Raw genomic sequence first — 25,315 nt, 5'->3', positions numbered from 1 at the left:
TACAGAGAGCTAGAGTCAATAGCCCCATTACTCTCCCTAACACCTAAACAACCATTTTACAAGCCCGGTAGCATGTTCCAGGTTGTATATGGCAGACACTTCTCAGGTCTTGCAGCCATGTGTCTCCAAACACAGATGAGGTCTGTTCACATGACTTCATGCTCTGTCAGGTAATATAGCATCAAGGTGTGTAGATGTGATTGGGTACTCACCCCACCCCACACACCTGAGCCTCTTGGAAGTTCTCTTCTTCAAGTAATGCAGTGTGCAGCATAGGCAATGGAACTAGGGGTCCTACTGCATCCCTTGACTTGAAGTGGTTTCTATTATATCCAGGGTTTACAGTTTGGTTCAATGGCTCTCAGCACCCCCGCTATACAAATTGTTCCAGCACCCCTGGCATGTGACCTCTGCAGCTGTACTAAAATAGGGTGGGTATTTCAATGGCTGTCATGCTGCAGAGTGCTTGTTCCCTGGCAATGTTTCATGAGGGAGTCTCCCTATGCCCATAAGACTTTAGGTCTGTTTGAAAGCTGGCAAAGTCGATTGTCCTCAGATGGGAGACTGGTATGTATGGAATATCCCCTGCAGACTGGGACAGTTATCTTGTCCCATTCAGCCCCTTTAAGCATGCTGGCTCCTGCGCCTTATTGTTCCAGAGTCTGCTAAAGCGCACACAGGCTGTCTCCTCTCTGCCAGCAGTGTCTTCTGCCATGCAGGCAAGATGAGTGACTGTGAAGCTTGTTCCCAAGAGTTCTATACCAGCTCGGGAATGTGCGGCATCCTGTCGTACCTGTGGAGAGGGGGGATGGGGAGTGCATCCCTGATGCTGATTCCAGATAGGGTGCCAGGGATCCCAGAGCCACAATTCCTCTTGCTCATTCATGCGAATCATCTGCAAAACATGCAGGGTGGGGGGAGAGATAAGAACAAAGTCTGTGAACCAAGCCTGCTCACATACATTAGGATGAGCCCAGGCATGAGGTGAAAGGAAGGGATCAGAGCTCTTCATTATCTAATACTCCCTCAGGGCAGTACCAAACTCACTGTAGAGCAAGCAAGCCAGGCCCAGGGCTGGCAGAGAGAGACCATTGTTCTGTGTGAATACGGCTGATACTGGAATGTTTCATTGTGAATCTGAAGCCATCTTTAATGCAAAATATTCCTCCGAGGGATTTGTTTTCATTGCTAACCATTTCAAGAAGTCACATTCAAGCCAGAACCGTGCCTTCTCCCAAACAAAAGGCAGTAAGGTTTGGGGTTCATTCACAGCAGAAAGGATGCACTTGCCTTTCACTCCGCTGCATGTGTTGGGGTGATGTAAAGTTCCTGCTCTGTAAAACAGCAAACTGGGCTGAGAGAAGGGGAAGACAAAAGGAAGACATTAGCCTCTTTATGTGCTTTGTGTTCCTGTTTGGGGAAGGTTGTTATGTGGCATTCCCTGGTGTTTAATGGCAACTGAATGGTACCAGTGGGAGCTTTGGGGAGTAGGAAGCCTTTTTACATTGAAAATTAAAATACCAATTTCCTTATGCGGTGGCCACACATGTAACCCCAGAGGGAAGGGAGAGTGCATCTTGCATGGGTTGCTAGCATCCCCCTCCGGTCTACATACACAGCATCTCTGATGGGGGCTCCAGAGGGAGGGGGAAGTGATTAGGCACGACATGGGATCTCTTACTGGGGGATTGGTCTAGATCTCTTGAATTGGTTGATTGAGATTAGCCTGGTGCTTAGTTTTGGCTCCTCAAGTTGGGATGCATGGAAGAGATAAGGGGTATCTTTCTGTAAGAGACAAGAGGCCAAAAATAGCATCTCCCTTTGTTGCTTTTTGGTGCCTTTGCAAAGTCCTTTGCAGTTTTGTATATGTGGGGTTTCAGTCGAAGCAGATACCCCCCACACCCCAAAATAAATGCCATTCCCAGCAGTTTAACCTCCGTAGCCCCATACTAGAGTGGCACATGAGTGTCTGCAGCTCTCCCTCCCCCCGGCTAATGATGGATGCAGTACAAGAACTAGGTGCAATGGAAGGAAAATAATTTCTCTCATCCGTGGGGTTGTTATAAACAAGTGTGTAAAGCTAGAATTGTTTTCCTAATTGGAAACTGCTGAGGGATTTTCCACCTTGTAACTGTCTCAAATTTCATAATCCAGAATGTTTACAACAGAGCAGACAGTGTATGGGAAGTGTGTGAGTTGCCCTCAGTTGTGTTAGAATAATAGTTCCCATTAATATAGCTCTTTGCATCTGAGTGCCATGCAGACATCATTTTTCACAGCACCCCAGTGTAGTTGTATCCCCACTTTACAGATGGGGTAACTGCAGCACAGGAAGTTCATGTGTCTTGCGCAAAGTGGCACCACACAGTCAATAGCAAAACTGAAACTAGCACCAGAAATCCTAATTCTCACCCCACTCCCTCCCAGTGAAAACATGATCGGAGCTGACGTGAGTAGTGAATCTGTGACCTTGCCTCTGGTGCTTGTGGACTGGGGACCAAACACGGAGTGAAGACCCAAATATCCCATTCCGCTTCTATCTCTTCTATGCTGTTGCTCTTCCCTCATCCCTTCCTCTGAGTGTTCTAGGAGACATGGAGGCCAGTAGCACTGAAAGGGCCTTCCTCATTATACGCAGTTCCAGATGTTGGCCTTCTTACTGGCTTCTTTCTCAGCTCAAGATTCATTATTTCTGTACTCAGGAGCACTTACTGTCTGATAATGTCTGCAGAACAGGAGAAGATTGAGGCCCCAGGGTGTGTGCGGGAGCCCTGGTCTACACTAGGGGCGGGGATCGATCTAAGTTACGCAACTTCAGCTACGTGAATAACGTGGCTGAAGTCGACGTACTTAGATCGACTTACCGTGGTTTCTTCACCGCTGTGAGTCAACTGCTGCTGCTGCCCCATCGACTCTGCTTGCGCCCCTGTGACTCTGCCTGCGTCAACAGAAGAGCGCTCGAGGCTTGATTTATCACGTCTAGACTAGACGCAATGGATCGATCGCTGCCCGCCGATCCGGCGGGTAGTGTAGACATACCCGGAAAGTGTCAGAAAAGGTACCCTGCCTTAACTACGGTGGTAGTATGAGTGAGAGCAGCATCTGTCTGGAATGCCCTTACGCACACCCCTTGGCTTTGTTCAGGTAGTTATCAGTTACTGCTGATAAAAGGCTGCCCCCCAGAGCAGAAGGAAACAAGGGGATTGAAACTGAAGGGCTGCATTGGTTGATATCCTAGAGCTGAAATTAGAGATATTTGTCACGCTGATGGTCCACACTTGGTTGTGGTGCACGCTTGTCATGGCACTGAGGTATATCTTTGAACTTGTGTGTTTGGCTGTGTCCCCCTCCTTCTCCCTCTCCATTGTGGCCAGGATTCTGAAGGTGCAATGCACAGGTTCTTTCAGAGCTTGACAGGCTCGCTTGAGTGAAGAGCTGGGGCTGAGATGCATTTGCCAGTGAAATGTTGTATGGTCACTCCGGATAAGCTGGAATGGAAGGTGCAGGCACAAGAGAAGTGAAGTGCAGTCAAGAGGCAGCACAACAACAGCAAGGCTGAGTGCCGACAGATATAGCAGATTGGGTGTGTATTGTTTGAATAAAGTTCACCAGCTTGCATCAACCAGTCCCACCTTAGTAGTGTTGAAGGACCACTTGGTGTCTCAAGGTGGAGTTGGGGTGCAGCCTGTGAACACTTGGAGTGATTTTGAAAATGCTGGTCACAGCTCCTTAGTTAAGGTTGACTTTTGCACTTAAAGCAGGGACTTAGTCTCTTCGTTACGTATGAAAAACACAACCTCTCTTCTCCAGAATGAATGCCAAAGTGATTGTGTGAGAATTTAAAAGTCATTTTTTGCCTTGAATAACCTCAGCAACAGAATAACTTCTCTTGTAGCTAAAAATTGTTTAATTCTTGGGCACTGGCTGCACCGAGCAAGGTTTAGAAATGCACAGTTAGGTCACCCAAACAGCCTTAATTCTGCCCTGTGCAGTGACACCATGAGGGGAAAAAGAAAAAATATCCTCTTTGCTTTAAACCTGAGTTTAATGTAATTTGGGACTACAGGCACTGAGATACATTAACCAAAATCATATAGTTATTGTCTGACATCACTGTAGAGCAAAGTTAAAATTATTTGGGTGCCCTAACAGTGTATTTCTGTACTTTCTTCAGAGTCTGTATATGCTGTTACTGAAATCATTTCCATACTGTTAATATGTTTGGATTTCTTTTAAGTTTTAACCTTGACTCTGAAATTCCTGGATTTGTAACACTTGTATTTAGGATATTTACATCATTCCTATATGTATTTTACTTTAAATAGCTGATATTTAACCATAACTCCAACTCAACATAGTTTTTGCCTGGGATCTATAAAATGTGGCTGTGATACCACTCAGTGATTAATTGATTCTCTCGCCATAGGAAATGCACTACCATTGGGCTGGCAGTGAGCATTGCGAGACCATAGTTAGGCAGTTTCTTTGCATGTGTGCACTCTTTTTGACTTCTTTCTCATTCCCCAAACGCTGCTTTTCTGGCAAAAGACGCTGGTGAACACAGAATCTAGAGCAGGATAAATAACAGGTGTTTTGATTCACTGGGAATTTCAAAAAAGAAAAGTTAATTTCAGGATGGGACTGTCTTTTTGTTCTGTGTTTGTACAGCACTGAGTACCAGGGGGTCCTTGGCCATGACTGGGGTTCCTAGGAACTATGATAATACTAAATAGTAATCATAATAATTAATAAATTAATAACATTCTTTTTCACTGACTGACCAGTTGCTTTCCCTCTCAGACAGCTTCTTGCTGAGAAACACTACAGGATGGAATTCTTGATCCGGTCCTTCCTGCATTAAAACTGCTCCCACACCACGCTCAGATGCATCTCTGGTTACTAGGAATGGTTTGTCAAAGTCTGGGGCCTTAGCACAGGGTCAGACATGAGTGTCGCTTTAAGCTGGTTAAAGGCCTTCTGACTCTTCGGTCCACTGAACGGCATTTGGCTGTTGCTTTTTGGTTAGGTCTGTCAGTGGGGTGGCGATTTGGCTCTATTGCAGTACAAATCGCCTGTAATATCCGACCAAGCCTAAGAAGGATTGGACCTGTTTCTTTGACTTTGGGACAGGCCACTTTTGGATAGCATCCACTTTGGCCTGTAGGGGGGTTGATAGTTCTTTGACCCACCTGGTGTCCAAGGTAAGTCACTCTGTTTAGGCCTATTTGACACTTCTTAGCCTTAACAGTTAGTCCTGCCTCCCTTATGCGCTCCAAGACTTTTTGTAGATGTTCCAGGTGTTCTGCCCAGGAATCTGAAAATATGGCCACATTGTCAAGGTAGGCGACTGCATAGTCTCCCAATCCTGCTAGGAGACCATCTACAAGTCTTTGGAAGGTGGCGGTTGCATTCCACAGCCCAAAAGAGAGCACATTAAATTCATACAGCCCAACATGTGTGGTGAAGGCTGACCTTTCCTTGGCGGATTCATCTAGCGGTACCTGCCAGTACCCCTTGGTTAAGTCCCAGGTAGACATGAACTGGGCCCGTCCCAGTTTTTCCAATAGTTCATCTGTGCGTGGCATTGGATAGTTGTCTGGGCGAGTTACAGCATTTATCTTACGGTAGTTCACACAGAAATGTATCTCTCCATCTGGTTTGGGAACTAGAACCACTGGAGATGCCCATGCACTGCCAGAGGGGTTACACCCATCTGTAGCATATCCTGGATCTCCCATTCTATCGCAGTTTTAGCTTGAGGAGACACCCGGTAAGGTTGGACTTTAATTGGGTGTCAGTGGAGTGGTATGCCCGTTCAGTCAGTCCTGGGGTGGCTGAAAACGTCGGTGCATAGCTAGTGCACAGCTTCTTGATCTACTGTCGCTACATACACCCAGGGGTCATGGAGATGTTTACCTCTTCTATGCCACCATCACTTTTACCTTCGTAGTAGACACCTTCAGGCCATTCAGTGTCATCTCCTCCCTGGACTGTAAACTGACAAATGTTTAATTCTCTGGATCGATTAGAAGAGCTGAGAGGCGGTGGGTTGCTCCGTGCCGCCGTCCAAGCTCTTTGGAGGCTTTCATCTGCTTCCTGTTCGGTCTGGAACTGTTCCCTTGAGGCTGGAGACATCAGTTCCTCATTGGATTGTGGATCTGGGCTTGGTCCCTCTGGAAGTGATGTAGGGGATGGGGCTGTTCCCGTTGACTGTGAACCGCTTTCTGCTGGTGCACCACGTTGGGGTTCAGGCTTCAGCTGAGCCTCTGGTGTAGGGTTATCTGCTGCTGCTAGTGCAGGTTTGGTGGGGCTCTCTGGTGTTGGAGTTGTAAGTACTGGATTCAGTGCTGGCAATAGTTCTGGTGCTGGTTGTTCTGCCGGTTCTGCTTCTGGGACTGGCTCTGTCTGGGTCTCTGGGACTGGATCCACTACTGCCATTGCAGATGTTATCATGTTGTCTGGTTCCATTACCTCTGAATGGGTCCTGGTAGAAGTTTCAGGAACAGAGCTAGGCCTGAAAGCTTGCTTAGCCTGGCTGCGGGTGACCATTCCCACCCTCTTGGCTAGCTTCACATGATTGGCCAAGTCTTCTGCCCAACAGCATCGGGATGGGATAATCATCATAGACTGAAAAAGTCCACATTCCTGACCAGCCCTTGTACTGGATGGCAACTTGGCTGTAGGCAAATTGAAAGAGTTGGACTTGAAGGGTTGAATTGTTACTTGGATCTCTGGGTTGATTAAATTGGGGTCCACTAAGGAAGCATAGATAGCTGACACTTGCGCTCCCTTGTCCCTCCACATGGTGACCTTCTTTCCACCCACACTCTCAGTTTCCCTCTGCTCCAAGGGTATCTGGGAGGCATCAGGGCCTGAGGACCTCTGGTGTGATTCTGGTGCAATGAATTGTAATCTGTTGGGGTTCTTGGAGCAGTTGGCCTTTACATGCCCCGGCTCGTTACATTTAAAACATCGTCCAGCTGATGGTTCACTGGGGCGAGGTGGGTTGCTGGAGAATGGTGTGGCAGGACGATGAGGTTTCTGGAGTGGTCCTTGGTGTGTAGTTGGCGTCTTGGGCTGTCCCCGGTAGTAGGGTGAGGTCGGAGGTTGTCCCTTCTGGTCTCCCTCCAACTGTGACTAGTTTTTTTTTCTTTTCTGCCACCTCCACCCATTTGGCTCCAATCTCCCTTGCCTCAATTACAGATGTGGGCTTCCCATCTAGGATGTATCTTTCTATTTCCTCAGGAACACCGTCTAAGAACTGCTCCAGTTGCATTAAAAGGGCAACTCTTCTGGAGATTTAACACTTGCTCCTGATATCCAGGCATCCCAATGTTTCACAATGTGTTAGGCATGTTGGGTAAATGACACGTCTGGTTTCCACCTTAGGGCTCTGAACTGCCGACAGGAATGCTCGGATGTTAGCCCCATTCTGACTCTCACCTTGGTTTTAAACAGTTCATACTTGTTCATGTGTTCCTTAGGCATTTCAGCTGCCACCTCTGCTAAGGGTCCACTGAACTGCGGCCTCAGCTCTACCATGTACTGGTCTGTAGAGATGCTGTACCCAAGGCAGGCCCTTTTGAAGTTTTCTAAGAAGGCCTCAGTATCATCACCTGCCTTGTAGGTGGGGAACTTCCTGGGATGTGAGGCGGTACCTGGAGAAGGATTGCTAGGGTTTGTTGGTATATTCTGCTGAGCCTTTGCCTTCTCCATCTCCACTGCATGCTTCCATTCTTTTTCCTTTACCTCCATAGCTCTCCTGTGCGCAGCCTCCATTTCTCTCCTGTGGGCAGCCTCTTTGGCTTTTTCTGCCTTGGGTTCTATCATCTTAGCCTCTCTGTTTTTAACTAACTTTACACCCGAGAGTTTAAAAAAAAAAAAAACTGGCTTGTAAAATTTAGTTGTGCTGTAACCTGATACCTATGTTCTGTGATAGCTATTCTCAGCCTACAGAAAAATCCTCTAGCCGCTCTTAGCTAAAAAAGAAAAAAAAACCCTCTTCAGGTCTGTGAAAAACTTGTGAATTTCCCTGCAGGAGGTTAACTACCCTGCCTTTAGGTAGAGAAAACTCCAGCTCATAAAAGGAAGATCCCTTTGTTATGCTTGCTGCTGTCCCCTTTTACAAAACCCTTTTAAAATCCTGCTGTGCTTCTGGTTCAAAATGATCCCACCGCTCTGCCACCATGTCAAGGTTCCTTCCCCACTCTGAACTCTAGAGTACAGATGTGAGGACCTGCATGAAAGACCCCCCCAAGCTTATTCTTACCAGCTTAGGTTTAAAAACTTCCTCAAGGTACAAACTTTGCCTTGTCCTTGAACCCTATGCTGCCACCACCAAGCGTTTTAAACAAAGAACAGGGAAAGAGCCCACTTGGAGACATCTTCCCCCAAAAATATCCCCCCCAAGCCCTACACCCCCTTTCATGGGGAAGGCTTGATAAAAATCCTCACCAATTTGCATAGGTGAACACCAACCCAAACCCTTGGGTCTTAAGAACAATGAAAAAGCAATCAGGTTCTTAAAAGAAGAATTTTAATTGAAGAAAAAGTAAAAAAAAATCACCTCTGTAAAATCAGGATGGTAAATACCTTACAGGGTAATCAGATTCATAGAATCATAGAATAACAGAGTTGGAAGGGACCTCTGGAGGCCATCTAGTCCAACCCCCTGCCCAGAGCAGGAACAATCCCAACTAAATCGTCCCAGTCAGGGCTTTGTCAAGCCTGACCTCAAAAACTTCTAAGGAAGGGGATTCCACCACCTCCCTAGGTAACGCATTCCAGTGTTTCGCCACCCTCCTAGTGAAAAAGTTTTTCCTAATATCCAACCTAAACCTTCCCCACTGCAACTTGAGACCATTACTCCTTGTCCTGTCATCTGCTATCACTGAGAATAGTCTAGATCCATCCTCTTTGGATCCACCTTTCAGGTAGTTAAAAGCAGCTATCAAATCCCCCCTTCATTCTTCTCTTCTGTAGACTAAACAATCCCAGTTCCCTCAGCCTCTCCTCATAAGTCATGTGTTCCAGACCCCTAATAATTTTTGTTGCCCTTCGCTGGACTCTCTCCAATTTCTCCACATCCTTCTTGTAGTGTGGGGCCCAAAACTGTACACAGTACTCCAGATGAGGCCTCACTAATGTCGAATAGAGGGGAATGATCACGTCCCTCGATCTGCTGGCAATGCCCCTACTTATACATCCCAAAATGCCATTGGCCTTCTTGGCAACAACGGCACACTGTTGACTCATATCCAGCTTCTCGTTCACTGTCACCCCTAGGTCCTTCTCTGCAGAACTGCCTAGCCATTCGGTCCCTAGTCCGTAGCAGTGCATTGGATTCTTCCGTCCTAAGTGCAGGACTCTGCACTTGTCCTTGTTGAACCTCATCACATTTCTTTTGGCCCAATCCTCCAATTTGTCTAGGTCCCTCTGTATCCTATCCCTACCCTCCAGCGTATCTACCACTCCTCCCAGTTTAGTGTCATCCGCAAATTTGCTGAGGGTGCAATCCACACCATCCTCCAGATCATTAATGAAGATATTGAATAAAACCGGCCCCAGGACCGACCCTTGGAGCACTCCGCTAGATACTGGCTGCCAACTAGACATGGAGCCATTGATCACTACCCATTGAGCCCGACAATCTAGCCAACTTTCTACCCACCTTGTAGTGCATCCATCCAGCCCATACTTCTTTAACTTGCTGACAAGAATACTGTGGGAGACCGTGTCAAAAGCTTTGCTAAAGTCGAGGAATAACATGTCCACTGCTTTCCCTTCATCCACAGAACCAGTTATCTCATCATAGAAGGCAATTAGATTAGTCAGGCATGACTTTCCCTTGGTGAATCCACGCTGACTGTTCCTGATCACTTTCCTCTCGTCTAAGTGTTTCAGAATTGATTCCTTGAGGACATGCTCCATGATTTTTCCAGGGACTGAGGTAAGGCTGACCGGCCTGTAGTTCCCAGGATCATCCTTCTTCCCTTTTTTAAAGATGGGCATTACATTAGCCTTTTTCCAAACTTCCTGGACTTCCCCCGATGTCCATGAGTTTTCAGAGATAATGGCCAATGGCTCTGCAATCACATCCGCCAATTCCTTTAGCACTCTCGGATGCAACGCATCCGGCCCCATGGACTTGTGCACATCCAGTTTTTCTAAATAGTCCCGAACCACTTCTTCTTTCACAGAGGGCTGGCCACCTCCTCCCCATGCTGTGCTGCCCAGTGCAGTAGTCTGGGAGCTGACCTTGTTTGTGAAGACAGAGGCAAAAAAAGCATTGAGTACATTAGCTTTTTTCCACATCCTCTGTCGCTAGGTTGCCTCCCTCATTTAGTAAGGGGCCCACACTTTTCTTGACTTTCTTCTTATTGCCATCACACCTGAAGAAACCCTTCTTGTTACTCTTAACGTCCCTTGCTAGCTGCAACTCCAGGTGTGATTTAGCCTTCCTGATTTCATTCCTACATGCCCGAGCAATATTTATATACTCATCCCTGGTCATTTGTCCAATCTTCCACTTCGTGTAAGCCTCTTTTTTGTGTTTAAGATCAGCAAGGATTTCACTGTTAAGCCAAGCTCGTCGCCTTCCATATTTACTATTCTTTCTACACATCGGGATGGTTTGTCCCTGTAACCTCAATAAGGATTCTTTAAAATACAGTCAGCTCTCCTGGACTCCTTTCCCCCTCATGTTATTCTCCCAGGGGATCTTGCCCATCAGTTCCCTGAGGGAGTCAAAGTCTGCTTTTCTGAAGTCCAGAAGTCCATATTCTGCTGTATTCAAAACATAGAGAATCCCTCTAGGCAAAACCTTGAGTTAAAAAAGACACAAAAACAGGAATATACATTCCATTCAGCACAGCTATTTTACCAGCCATGAAACAAAAGGAAATCTAACGCATTTCTAGCTAGATTACTTACTAACTTAAGGAGTAGAAGAGCATTCCTGATCTGTTCCCGGCAAAAGCATCACACAGACCCTTTGTCTGTCCGTCCCCCCGCTTCCCCCCCCAGCTTTGAAAGTATCTTGTCTCCTCATTTGTCATTTTAGTCAGGTGCCAGCGAGGTTATCTTAGCTTCTTAACCCTTTACAGGTGAAAGGGTTTTGCCTCTGGCCAGGAGGGATTTTATAGTTCTGTATACAGAAAGGTGGTTACCCTTCCCTTTATATTGACAACAGTTTTGTTTGATTTCAGTGTTCTTCACTAAACTCTCATGTGCTGTTGTCTGTGTGCTGTTAAACAGCTGCCATGTTTCATCCTAAGGGAATTTATATGTGAGTAAAATTAGTACCGGTATTATAGCACCTGCCAGCCTCTAGGTTGCTAGTATAGACAGGGTTCAGGTATATTCACATAGATTTCACGGCACAGTGGTAAAAACACATGGACCCAAATACCTTTACTCCTCTGGTGGTGACAGTTGCTGTTTCTATTGTAGACAAGGCCCTAGCGGTAGTGTAGAGATTTTGCTGTGTATGACCGTTCTTTATAGTGTACAAAATGCTTTGGGATCCTTTAAAGTGAAAGATACAATGTAAACATAAGAGTCCGTTGTTGTTAAGATATTTGTGCGGAATGAACTCCCACCCTCTACACTCTGAAACACATCTCTTCTTTGAAAACATTCAAGGAAGAGCATGAGACCCACTATACTGGTGTGATCATGCTGCATTAGCTGCTTGGATACCAGGATACAAATGCTGGGTGCAGTTGTCAGCTCGTGTTTTACATGTTGAAGAAAACAAAGCCTAGAATGAGACAGATTGGTTCCATTCTCTAGCACAAGGGTCCCCAATGCAGTGCCCGTGGGTGCCATGGCACCCATCGGGGCATTTTGGTGCGCCCACAGGACACCCCGCCGCCAAAATGCCACCGAGAAGTGTTGCAGTTTCTCAGCGGCATTTCGGCTGCATCACTTCTTAACCGCTGGCGGCATTTCGGCAATGGGGTGTCCAGCGCCCACCACAGTCTTCAGCAATATGCTATTCCCACAAGAAAGGTTGGGGACCACTGCTCTAGCGGGTCTTGGAGTTTTGTCTTCCTCAATAAGGCTGAAATCTGCCTCCCTGTCTGTGGAGGGATTCTGTTTTCCAGCTTCTCCTATCCTCCCCAATCCAAAGTCGAGTGCAGGGCAATTTAAATAATTGATTTACATCAGGTTGAGGCTTTGTAAAATGAACTTGAAAATGTGTGTTATTGCCGTTTGATTAAATTTATAATAAACTAAGCCGTAAATGCTGTGTTTTTTGTGGTTTATTTAAGCCACTGCTGGTAGGGTATCTTATTTGAATTTACAAAACTACCATAGGCAAAAAAACAAATATTGAAAATTAAGGAACCTGCGAACACTTAAGCAGGTATGTAAGTGTACTCATATGAATAGCCCCATTGATTTCAAAGTTAAAATTAAGCATTTGTGTAAGTGTTTTCAACATCACAGGCTACAATTGTACTTTTATTAAGAACTTTTTTCTTAGTGGCACAAAATCTGCCAAATAAAATTGCTTCAGTATTAACAGTGAAAATTGTTTGGGCTGTCTGTACTTTAACCAAGTTTAGTAGGAAATGCAAAGGCTGATGGAGGAGCAAAGGCTGATCACAGTATCAAAGCTGCTTGACTTGTGGAAGTTCAGTATCCAGATGTTGGTTTTGGTTGTAGATATAGTACGGGCTATTGGCAGTTTTGTGTTTCAGTTTTAGTTGTTCTCGCAGTAATGACATTAATGAGGCCCTGGATTTGTCTTTTTAGCATAGAGCAGCATTTTAAATGTGAAATTTCACAGTAGAAAAAAATCTGTAAGTGAAATAAAAAATTGTACTTGCTGTTCGTTAGTTAAAGAAACAAGAACAAAACACCCACTTGGGCAATTAAAGTCTGTAAAATGTGAAGAAAATGAAGAGCTAGCAACATGTAATTACAAAATCAATTTTAAATAAAAATCATTATTTAAATTTAAAATCCAGTGCTTTTATTTATTGTTTTTAAATCATGATTTTTATCTACCCTTGGTTGAGTAGTGTCTAAGCACAGGACCTTTCTGTGTGGTGGGAGTTCACTCGTAAAAGCGGGGTATTGGATTTTTCGTAGGGAGTAGGGGTAAATGTGATGGCAAGGCAAACCTTGTACTGTGGGAGTAACTGTGTTTGCCTGCATTGCTGTGATTTTTTTTTAATGATTATGAGTGCAGATGGTTTGAAAGATGAAATAATTCCACCCACACAGAGGAAGACAAATTTAACAATAGCTTCCAGCTCTCTATTACCCATATGCCTGCTCTTCCAGCAGGCGCATTCGCACTGTCTCTCATGCCTCTTCCCCAAGCTGCTATGCTGTCCTCCTCCAGATCCTTCCTCAAGACTTACTTCTGCCATGCTGCCTGCGAAAAACAGGCAGCTGACACCAGGGATGCCATTTGCTAAGGGGCAAGGAGGAGGTATTTGTCCCCCCGCAACTTTGGTTTGTCCCCCACTGGCTTTTCATAAGTCTATGTGCTTTACTTCTCCCCCCCCCCCTCGGGCCGACTTTGCAGGATCTCGTATAATCACATATAATGTTCCATATGCTGACACAGTTTTGCACGCACCCCCACCCCCAGTGTTTCTGAAATGATGCCTCTAACTGATACAGGCAAGGCAGCAGAGATTACTGATGACATGCATTGTCTCTCATCTGTTTATATCTTTAAATAACCCAAACTCCCCTCACGCCTGCAGATTGTTTGCCTGACTAAGGGCTTGTCTACACTGCGACCTTGACGACAAAACTTTTGTCTTTCACGGGTACTTTAAAAAGCCCCCCACCAAAGACAAAAGTTTTGCCAATGCAAGCGACATTGTGAATGTGGCTTTGTCGACAGGACCGCTCTCCTGCTGACAAAGCTACTGCCACTCTCGGGCTTGGAAGTATTTTTTCAACAACAGTGCCAACAAAATACCGACAGAGAACGTTCACACATGCTGACTTTTAGTGACAAGGCTGTGTAGAGACAGCCTTGTCGCTAAAAGCTGTATAGTGTGGACAAGCCCTTAGTCTGTGTAACTCACCTTCCTGTCACCATAACCGTGGTCATCCTCACCTTTCTCTTCCCTTCCTTGTAACACCCGCTTACTGCATTTTGTCTTAATTTAGAGTGTACGCTGTTTGCAACCGGGCTACTGAAACTCTGATCTCAACTGGGGCCTCTGGGTACTAGTGTATTTCAGTTAATAAACAATAGTAACCTCCCAGAAACTGGTTAGACAGGTATGAAAAGCTTAAATAGAATCCTGTTCCTTTTCATTTTTGATGAGACCGTCTCTAAAGGGAGACCAGACCAAAGCAGACCTTACTATAAGGGAGGTACTTTACATTTCCCCACCTCCCTGACATGTTTTGTCAGCTGCTTTTAAAGCAATAGCCAGCACCAGAGCCTATAGCAGTGACATAGTATGCAACATCAGTGTTATAAGCTTTCTTGGGAGAGCTCACCCCTTCTCTGGAAGAGGATCATAAATCTTTCCTCTCCTAGCCCCTTAACATTATTGAGTCTGGAGATACTGAAGCTAGCCCTGGCTACTGGATGTGACTATATGGACCCCCAGTGGCCCAGTTTGGGCTCTGCACATTGGGCCCAGTCTGCAAAAGCTGTAGCAGCAGCATACGCTTATCCCCGAGATTCTGAATTTGCAGGGTAACAGGGAGATTTCACACCCTAGGGGATTCTGTAGCATGGGAGACACCATGTGTGAAGAGCAGAGGAGATAGTGGGGATAGGTTGTGCCACGGTGTTAGACACCTTTCACAGCTTTATTGTGTGTGGTGGTGAAGGGAATTTCTGTTCCTGGCGCTGGGATCCTCTCCCAGGCTGCTTGTCATACTGCATCCCTCTATCTCTGCAGTGCTAACATGCCTTCACAAAGTTAAGAGTAGCCTGAAACCTGCCAAATGTGCATTTTGTGTATCAAATCCCAGTGCATTATTTAATGGAGTTTGGGACATAAGAAGCAAATGGATTGGGGCTTGAAATTGCTGCTTGATTTAGCAATGACTAATGTTGCCAGCTTCACGCCACTTTTCAAGTTTGACCAATTACACTGGATCCCTTTGTGTCCCAGACACCACTGTAGCTGGGCCTGAAGACTGATACCCTTCATAACTAGGCCTTGGACTCTCCTCCAGGTGCAAGGTCCCCCTTGTAGCTCAGACCTGGGCTGGGGCCCCCACCTGCCTGCCATCTAGGCCCCTGTGGGGCAGATATTGTTGGGGAGTTGACCATGTGGTGAAGAGAATGGCCATAGAACCCTAATATCTTTCCACAGATGGGGCTTCCATGGTGGCCACCTTTCTTCCCTGAAGAGAGACCTTGAAAAACACATATGCATCCCGTGGAATGGTGGCTGGGGTTGCTTGGGCTCAGGATGTGGTTTCTTTTTCTTTAAAGAAAATAGTCCAGGTTATATTTAACAGTGCTCCTACCCCAAAGGGACTGGGGAGCTGTGTGCTGAGCTGGAGGTCTGCCCATCGAGAACCGAATGGTAAGACAAACATCCCTTTAACTGTGTGCTTTGCCTGCTGGAGGCTTTCTACTTATACGAGCCAGCCATGGCAAGCGGGAAGGAGCCTTGGTACACAGCCACGCAACTTGTTCTTTTGCATACCTAAGCAAATTGTGGCTCCCTTGTAATTGCAAGGTTTAAACCACAAGAGCAAGTAAGCATGGGGGCCTCTCCGGCGGTTTTCACCCTCTGCTGGAGCTTTTTTCCTCTATCTCACAAGAGATTTCAGTGTGACAGTTCTGATATAACTGATTCCTACTGTTGTATGCACCGAGATGTTCAAGATGGGAAAGACATATTAGATCCTGGAGTCCCTCTGTCAGGGTCAGTGCAAGGCACAGCCCCTCAGCAGGGATGTAGAAGAGACTGAACACAGACTAGGCTTGATCTTGGTGGTTAAAGATGGGATTTTAAGAGGAAACACTCAAAGCAAAGAGAAAAGCTGTAAGACGTTTGGACTGGTCTCATGTCTATTAAGAGCCAAACTTTTGAAAGTGGTCCTGATTTTGGATGCTCCAGCGGGGTGTTCCACTTGAGACACCTCAGGTCTGCTGAACTCCCATATTTGGTGCTTGCTGCATCTCCCTGCCTGGTTAGGTTATCTGTCAGAGGCTGGTTGCAGAGGGAGCTGTTTCTCCTCTTCACCAGTCTTCTGTCTGAGTGGCGGCAGAGAGGCGTGTTAGGGAATGGAGGTTAGATCCTTGTCCATATCTAGTGCTGAAGGCATGGCAGCTATTTCCTGTGCTCATGTCCAAACCGGAAGGATTTTACATGATAAAGAATTTGGGTTGATGGCTAGTGTACTGGGGAACCTGTGCTTAGTGTGGAAATATCCCAGGTTTGGGGGGGACCTGACTCATCATTCAGGTGGGGCTGGGGAGCATCATTCACTGCTCTGTCTTTGTGTAGGGAACAAGGAGCCTGTGCATTGTTCCTCCTCCCCACCACTCCAAGCAGTTGGTGTGGGGATCTGAGAGAGTGAGGAAGGGCAGAGGAGAGAAGGGAAGCTAATCCCAGAATAAAGGGATAAAGCCTTTGGAATGGTCTAATATCCTGAAGTGAGAGCTCTGTCACATATAAGGTGAGGAACTGAAAGTTCCACTTGGATACCTGTGACTCCTAAGCTGTGAGGGAAATCCCGCTTCTTTCTAACTTCAGGGCTTGGTCAGCCACTGAGCAGTTACATCATTTCAGCTGCTGAGAGCACTGACCTTTCCATGCACTTGCTTTGCCAGGACATACACACACTCTCCTTTTCATTCCAGCCAATGTGTGTAGCTGGCAAGCTGCCTCCTTGCATTCCTTTCACTGGGGTAGGTAGCACTCAGAATTGCTGAATGCTGCAGTATCTAATTTTTGTTTGTAAAGGTTTCTTTTGTTTTCTGATTTGTGCATCTGGGATGCCAGACAGGGACAGACTGCCTTCCCCTCCCAGCTCGTGCGACACAGGTAGGAGCTTGTGCTGACAGCCAACCCCAGCGGCACATCAGTGCATGCAACAGTCTGAAATTCCTGGGCCTAGGAAGATGAGTCAGGTCAACTGTAGTGTAGCGACACCATAGAGGCAATCAGCGTAGCAGGTTGGTGGGGCCTGGGCTGGCAGCTGGCCTGGGTGAAGGTACATATCAGGAAGATTTTTGACAGCTGGGAGGATGTCCTTGGAGTGTGTGTCAGTGGGGTGAGGCCAGGAGGAGTGTGTGGCTTTGATCAGGGTGCCAGTCATGGGAGTGGGAGGTCAGAAGAGTGTGCTGGAAGGAGCTGCTGACAGCCAGAGACCCCGGGAATCATGGGGTCCTGTGCAGCCGCACCCCTGGCAAATAGCTTGGAGCTGCCCTGCTGCAGATTAGTGAGCATCTCAGAGATCTGGCAGTGTGACTTTGAGCTCTAGGCAACTGCTCAGTTCCCTTCTGTTCTGCCCTGGGCGGAGTTAATGCAGGCTGTGCTAATGCAGGGGGTGTGAAGTTACACACCTGTCTGAAGAGAAGTAATTGCTATCTCCTCTTCCAGCCCTTCTCCTCATGTTGCCTTTGGGCCTGTCGGCCAGCTGGCAGCTTTCCCACTTACCCTGAATCCCTGCCAGAAGAAGCCTGTCTCCTCAGGGTGACTCGCCCAGGCAGATCACAGAACTGGTTTGATTTTGTCTCAGCATCTGTCAGAGCAGCAACTGCTGGTTCTTCTTGCTTGAGCTGATCTCCTGCCAGAGCTCTCCATTCTTTGGGCCTTGTCTGTCCAAGACTTTGGCTCTAGCTGGCAATCAGTGTCCGTTATGGCTCTACCCCTCACCCTCACAATGAGCTGTTTGAACACACAGCATACAGAGACCACATCAGGCTCATTACCTGTCACACAAAGAGTAATCAGCCTCCTGCCTACTCAATGGCTGACTGCTCATTCTGCAGTTGGAAATAAACAAGCCCTGTCTACACTAGTGACCAGACACTGCCCAGCCACAGGAGAGGGAGTGTCATGCATGGGTGGTAACCATTGTCAGGTAGTTCCAGATCCTAGTGCTGATCCAGCTGTAGAGGAATGGAGAGGCAGGGGTGTCTCACAGTTTTGCTCCACTGTGGAGTTGACTTTTGTTTTGTTTTTATCCTGATGGCACCAAGAATTTGGAATTTCTACTTTAAAAAATGCTTATTCTTAAAAAGGAAATGCGGTGTTCCCTGGGAGATGGTGTATTAAGGTGGAATGAATGGACTAGAAAATCAATTAGATTCCTTCTGTAACTACTGTATAAACCAGTTTGTGCTATGTCTTTGGTGTCCAGAGCAGCTCTTCTTGCATAGGAAGTGTAGGGAGGAGAGCATAGAACTGGAGTCCTTTGACAAAGGAGAGGAGCCTGCCATTGTGGGGTCTAGAAATCCATTAAATGATGATTAATGACCGGTGGGTTTGGGGGAGGGAACGTTGCACCAGAAAAGTTGTTTCCTTGGGCAGTGAGCCTTCTGTAGTGCAGTCAGAAGGTGGATCCCATACATGACAGGAGTTCTTGCTGATGTTATCAAACTGTTGATACCTCCCCTGTCCCTGGGCACACCATGAATCCCAGATGGGTTCAGTTTCTGTGCACTCAATGTGGAGATTGACCTTCTCTGTTTCTGGTCACTGGTTCAGAGCCAGGGATTAGGAACATGTACTGATCTTGAAAGCTTTTGGATTGATCCCGCAAAATAATTTCCAGGCCTTTGCAGATGGCTGCATAGCAGATCTAAAACCACATCATTCTGATTCCTATTCTGCTTTTATACTACGACAGTTGCAATATGATTTTAGTACTCCTTATTTCACAAACAGCTGAAATTTGACATTAACGCTGTGTGTTGCTGTGGAATTGAGAATCTTTGCTTCAAAGTGGTACAAAGCATTTGGTTTAACCTTGGAGATTTGCGAGATAGCTAACCTTAGAAGTGTCACTGGCGCATTCATCTAGCAGTGCGTCTGTGGCAGGACTGAACACAGTGAGTCTGGGACCTTGGACTAATGTAATTTTTAGTCCTGGCTGCACATTCTGACCTCCTGCTTCTATACCTTTTGAGATCAAGCAGTCTTGGCAAACTTACACCCAGACTGGAACAGACCCTGACTTCTCCATGAACTTGATATTTCTGAAATGTTAGATCCTCATGAGTTTGACCCACTATACAGGAAAGGACAGGTAATTTCTTTTTCTGTAAGAGGGAACTGTTTAATTCCTCCCCCTGGAAATCGGCCTGGGCTTTGCAGTTTGGGTAGGGGTGGCTGCTGGATGCCTCCCTCACCGTTTCTGATGTAATTTTTGTTATGTTTTTTTTCTTTCTTAACTAAACCAGCTGAACAGTCCCCAAAGAGCTCAGTGCGGGGTGTGCCAGCTGGCATGCCCTCTGGCTGGGAGGCCTTGTTAGAGAGATCAGAACTGACAGATTCTTGAGCAGCGATTTGATACAGGCCTCTTTTTAACTTGTTTTTTTGCGCTCACCCATGTAACAAATGGGGGCTTGTTTGGGAGCGTTGCTGGACCATTGAATGGAGTCATTGTTATCCAAACACTCACATGATTCAGAAGTCCCCAGTGCAGGGGGTATCCCTCCCTCGTGCCCCTCAGCTGGGCACTGCAGGTGCAGCAGGGTAACTTAAATCCCAGCTCACCCCAACTTTAAAAAGAACAATCCAGTTGTCTTCCAGTTCTCCTTTTGAGAAGTATAACCAGAAGACCGAAGGTGCAGTGCTGTGCTGTAGAGAGCCATGGTTCAGCACTGACGGGGAGGGTGAATAGATGGGTGAATAGAACCAGGGAAGTGAACTAGTGCTGCTTTCCAGGCTGTTTTTTGAGGTTGCATTGTCAGGCTTCCCTAAAGATCAGTGCCTCGGGCACTGTGGGATTTTCCTTTCTAGTGGCCTCTAGGTTGCAAATTCTGTCCAGTCAGCATTTATTTGTTAACCTCTGTGTGGAGCCCATGGGCTCCTTGGCTTACAGATACCTCCTTACGTTCTTCTTAAAGCCATCCTTGCAGGAAGAAACTCTTGTGCCGTGTATGTGGAGATGACGTGTGTTCCGTGGCAGCCCAAGGCGGGGGGATGAGGAAAAGTTGAGCTCTGTGGTGTGCAATTGGCTTCTCAGTCCTAAAACCCCTTCTCACAGGCAGGATTGAGTAACCAAGGACCTGAGTGGGCTTGGGAAGTGCATTTCTGTAAGCAGAGTAAAGGGCGTTTCTCATAGCAATTAATGCCCATTGATATGTGGGTTGTAATGCCTGGTAGACCCAACTGTAGAGCAGGAACTTCCCTTATAGAAAGGACATAACACATTGGCTCTTTCTGTCCAGCTACTGTCCTCCCTTTTTTGAACACTGGCTCCTTTCAGTGCTGTCTCATTTAATGTAAAGTGCCTCCAGAGTTCTGGTGCCAAACAAGAAGGTGATGGTGCTGAGGCCCCCTTTGCAGAGTTAGCGTGGGAAGGCTCACAGTGGAGGCAGAAAAGTCATTTTCTTGATTGTTTTTCAATCAGGGCCAGTGAGTTTTGGTGTTGAGTTTTTGGATGTCTGACTTTGAGACACTTAAGAGCCTGATTTTCAGAGGTGCTGAGCCCCCCCCCACTCCCCCAGTATACTTTTCTAGAATCCAGGCTTTCCAAAATAGTCAGTGTGTCTGTGATGAAGGCAATGCAGCATCTCCCTGCTGGCTGGGCAGCTGTGTCCGAATCCAGCTCTGTCAGTGAAGAGGGCTGTCTAGGATTACAGCAGGAGATGGGGAAGCAGGATTCTTGGGTCTCTTAGTCCTCACCCTTCCACTGTGACCCTGAGCAAGTCACCCTTCCTGTGCCTCAGTTTCCCCATGTGTAAAGTATGTCTTCTATCAGGTTTGGCACCTCACTGTGTTAGCCACTGCACAGACACATGCAAAGAAGTGGTCCCTGCCTTGGTGAGCTGAGATCAAGAGGCACTGTGAATTTTAATGTTAGTAAAGAGCATTCTGACCCCATCCCGCAGGTAAAAAGGTGGTGGTGCTGTATATTTATATCTTTATCAACCCACTTGCTTTGTCATCTCTGTCTCAAGTAATACCAAGAGTTTAGAAACTAGCCTGGTGGGGACCTTTACAGTTTGACTTTTGGCCCCAGCTGTGAATTGATCTTTTCCCTGATGTAGTTTTTTTCTGTTGTGAAATACAAGTACATTAGAATAATAAAAATCAAAGCAAAAAGGCTAAAAAGAGGGAGGGACAGGGAAAAGGTGCTGAATGGTCCACTTCAGCAGCCCCTCATTTCTCTTGTCCTTGTTGCTGGTAAACAGCTGTGATGTGCCTTGCCAGTTGCATAGGGTGAGGAGGGAATGTTTGTGTGTGCATTGTGCATCTGTGTGTTTCGGGTTTATTTGTGACTTTCAGAAAGAGCTTATTGTGAACATGTGACTGACTCAGTGTGGGACATCTGGTACTTCCTTGTGACAGGGCCCTGGTGCTTGCTCAGCATCTGCCTGGCTGGGAAGGGGTGGGTGTGCATGAGAGTGAGTGAGATCCATGTACTCCCCAGCAAATGTAATTGTATCCTGTGAGTTCCTGGGAAGCTGCTTTGCATTAGGTAACCGTTTTTCTGGCAAGGAGAAAGACACAGAAGCAGTGATTTTGAAATCAGGGCAGATCTTGTAAGTTCCCTGGTGTTTGCATCTGGGAAGGATTGGTGCTTGTCTGTCCTTGTGGGGATCTTTTCCTGCAAAAATAACAGCATGTGGTGAAACAAGGCTGCTGGTATAAAAATGACAGGAGAGCTGGGGATCAGTAATGAGATATACAGCTTTAACCTGTAACCTGGCTCAAATGCACCCGGGCTGTGCGGGACTGAAAGATGGCATGATGCTCTTCAGTGGCCTATGTGAAATGGAGAGGGAAGTGGGAGATGTAAGCAGGTGTTCCCACCCCATCACTATCCAGTCACTTGGCACTAATTGACCTTGTTGGCAGTCTCAGCAGAGATCAAAGATTAATTGAACTCCCTTCTCATCCTTAGAGGTGCCCTAGGGAAGGCCCCCAGATCAGTATATGAGACACATTGGTACCATGGGAAGGTTTGCACTGGTGATGAATCAAGGAGCCTGTTACGGAGATCAGTAGTCTCCAAGGTTGTCAGTCAGGCACATATCACTGGCAGAGTATATATATGTTCAAATGAAAGCTGGCCGACTCGTCTGAGCATCAGAGTTCCTATGCTGGGGAAAGGCATCACCGCTGGGCATCCTCCTCACGTATAAAAATGAAACTGCTGTCCCTGCCTTTGCTTTCTATAGCTCATGGTATGCATGTGGGGAGTAGGTGTCCTCTGTTGTTAAAATAACAGCGTCCCTTGGGACTCGAGAAGGCCTCATTAGTTCGAGAGCTCAGGAGGAGCAGGGTCTCCTGTTGGAGTCAGGGCAGCCTCACGAAGCAGGAGCCAGGGAACCTGGGATGGTGTCATTCCAAGGGTGGAGGAGCGAGAGAGCTAGCTGCAATTGGAGAGGCTTTCCCTTGGGAGTGGGGACCGCAGTAGCTCTAGAGTCCACAAGGTAGCAGGCAATTTGGGTGGCGGAGGGGAGGGAGGGAAGAGGGGCAACATTATTATGACAGGAGTAGGTTAAAAGGGGGGAAGTGAGGCCCACGTGCTGCTGCTTGTGAGAGGGAGGCTTGGGTAGAAGGGGATTCCTCTCTTGTGCCCAGTACCCTAGATGGCCCAAGGAGGGGTGGGGGACATCAAATGCTGCAGGCTCCTGTTATCACAGTGTATGAGAATCCCAGCAGAGGGAATAGCACCATCTCTATTCCCTGCAGATCCCTTCCTAGAAAGCCCAACGGAGTCATTCCTCAGCTCACCTGAGTTCCTTTACTGATGGTGCATTTCCTACCACCAGCAGCTTGGGCTGATCTGTGACTGCCCTTCCCCTGCCTCCATGCCCACCTGCTACCCCAGCCCCTCTGATCCCACCATTTTGAGCCCCTGTAGCCTGCTAAATATTATGAACACTTATTGAAAGTCTGTCTCTCTCTTTAACTGCAGGTATAGCTAGAAGGTGCCATCATGTGAATGGCAAGCGGCTAGCTGAGGAACAGACTGCCAGGTGGGATTCCCCGGCTCCACACACAGCGCACAGGATGGCTGACTGATTTGGGCTTGGAAACAAAGGTGTTTAAAAACACCTCATCTTCCCTAGGACTTGGCTGAGAGAGAGGAGTGGCGGCGGGGGAAGCACACAGAGGAGCGATGGGAATTGAGGACCATGGTTACTTGAGATAAATGGCAGATCCCTGGGAGTCTAGTCTAGAAGCTGCTCGCTTTAGTTTTCCCTTGCTCTGCAGCCACTGTTTCTTCTTTGTGAGCTGCTGCTGGATGCTGCCACGGTGGCGCTGGAGATCTCCAGGGCGACCTGAGTGCAAAGCTTGAGGAGGGGGTGGGCCACCCGCCTCACCATGATTCAGCTGTGGAAAGTGGTGCGGCACGTGCGACAGCTGGAGCTCCACAGATTGATCCTGCTGCTCATTGCCTTCAGCCTGATCTCCATGTGCTTCCTGGCCTACTATGTCACCAACAGCCCCAAAATCAAGGAGCCACCGCCCCTGCCCTTCAGCGACTGCAGCAACCAGCACAGGCCCCCGATCCCGCCCCGGGCCAGCTGGAGGCTCACCAAATCCGTTGACACCTCGCGCACTGAACCTGTGGTGCTAGTCTTTGTGGAAAGCATTTACTCCCAGCTGGGGCAGGAAATTGTGGCCATCTTGGAATCCAGCCGGTTTAAATACAGGACAGAGATTGCCCCTGGCAAGGGGGATATGCCCACCCTGACAGACAAGGACAGGGGCCGCTATGCTCTTATCATCTATGAGAATGTCCTTAAATATGTGAACCTAGATGCTTGGAACCGGGAGCTGCTGGACAAATACTGTGTGGAGTATGGAGTGGGGATTATAGGGTTCTTCAAAGCCAATGAGAACAGCCTGCTTAGTGCTCAGCTCAAGGGATTCCCCCTCTTCCTACACTCTAACCTAGGGCTCCGGGACTATCACATCAACCCTAGTGCCCCCCTGCTCTACATCACTCGGGCCAATGAGGTGGAGCAGGGTCCCCTGCCCGGTGATGACTGGACTGTATTCCAGTCAAACCACAGCACCTATGAGCCTGTGCTCTTGGCCAGCACAAAGTCTTCAGAGTCCATTCCTCAGCTGGCCACCCACAAAGCACTGCATGCCACTGTCGTGCAGGACCTGGGTCTGCATGACGGGATCCAGCGGGTCCTCTTCGGCAATAACCTCAACTTCTGGCTGCACAAACTTGTTTTTGTGGATGCCATTGCCTACCTGACTGGCAAGCGCCTCTGTCTCACGCTTGACCGCTACATCCTCGTGGACATCGATGACATATTCGTGGGCAAAGAGGGCACTCGCATGAAGGTGTCTGATGTGGAGGTAAAGCCTGAAGGGATAACCCAATGGCACCTAAATATGGCCCCTGGGTCCAATCAAGGGCTGCACTGGCAATCTGCCAGGAGCCGCAGGGCTGCCCCTAAGATTGCTGCAATCATAGAACTGCAGTCCATGGGGACTACATGTCCCAGCATGTGATGCTTTCAACAGACGCTGTCCAGATCAAGATGCAGCATTGCATTCTGGGACTTGTAGTCCTCATGGGCTGCACTTTACTCCTGAGGGAATCCTGCACCAAAAATTAAAAATTCTGTGTACAGTATTTTAAAATTCTGCAAGTTTTATTTGTCAATAAATAAATGCGGAGACTGCAGCATGGCAGTGGGAGCACAGGCCACTGGCTGCATGAAGGTGGGAGATCACCCTGCAGCCCCTCCCCTCCCCTGGGACATGGACTCAGTGATGAGGCTGCACCCACGTCTGACACAGCACAAGGCCTGGGCCTTCCCCAGAAACAATGGGGCCCTGCCCCTCTGTGCCAGGCGCACCAAGTGTGGGGCAGGCAGACTCAACCAGGCAGGATCCAAGTATGGAGGGGCTCAGTGTGGGGGGCATCCAGGTGTGGGATGAGAGGATTCTGTGTGGGGCAATCTGGGTGCAGGCAGCTCAGTGGGGGGGTCTAGGTGTGGGGGGATCCGGATGCACAAGGGCTCGTTGCGGGGTTCCAGGTGCAGGGGCAATGGGACTCTGCAGGGGATTCCAGGTGAAGGTGAGTGGGGCTCAGTGCGGGGTCTGGGTGTGGGGGGCCTTGGGTGCTGGGAGAGTGGGGCTTGTTGGGGTGGGGGTCTAGATGTGGGGGCTCAGGTTGGTTCAGGGGGGTGGGGCTCATCATGGTGGGGGTT

General features: G+C 47.7%; 1 protein-coding gene across 9 annotated transcripts in view; it reads left to right on the top strand.

The window, feature by feature from the left end:
* NDST2 (N-deacetylase and N-sulfotransferase 2) overlaps positions 1-25,315 on the top strand; it is a 234,919-nt gene that overhangs the window by 179,493 nt on the left and 30,111 nt on the right. For all 9 annotated transcript variants that reach the window (XM_048856859.2, XM_048856861.2, XM_048856864.2 and 6 more), the window contains one exon: positions 23,053-24,455. In XM_048856859.2, coding sequence (XP_048712816.2) covers positions 23,463-24,455 — 993 coding nt within the window. In that variant the 5' untranslated portion in view covers positions 23,053-23,462. The remainder of the gene's footprint in view (positions 1-23,052; positions 24,456-25,315) is intronic.

This window comes from Caretta caretta, chromosome 7, assembly GCF_965140235.1.
Source record: "Caretta caretta isolate rCarCar2 chromosome 7, rCarCar1.hap1, whole genome shotgun sequence".
Lineage (NCBI taxonomy): Eukaryota > Metazoa > Chordata > Testudines > Cheloniidae > Caretta > Caretta caretta.
The sequence above is the reverse complement of the archived record's forward strand: the minus strand, read 5'-3'. Positions and strand labels throughout refer to the sequence as shown.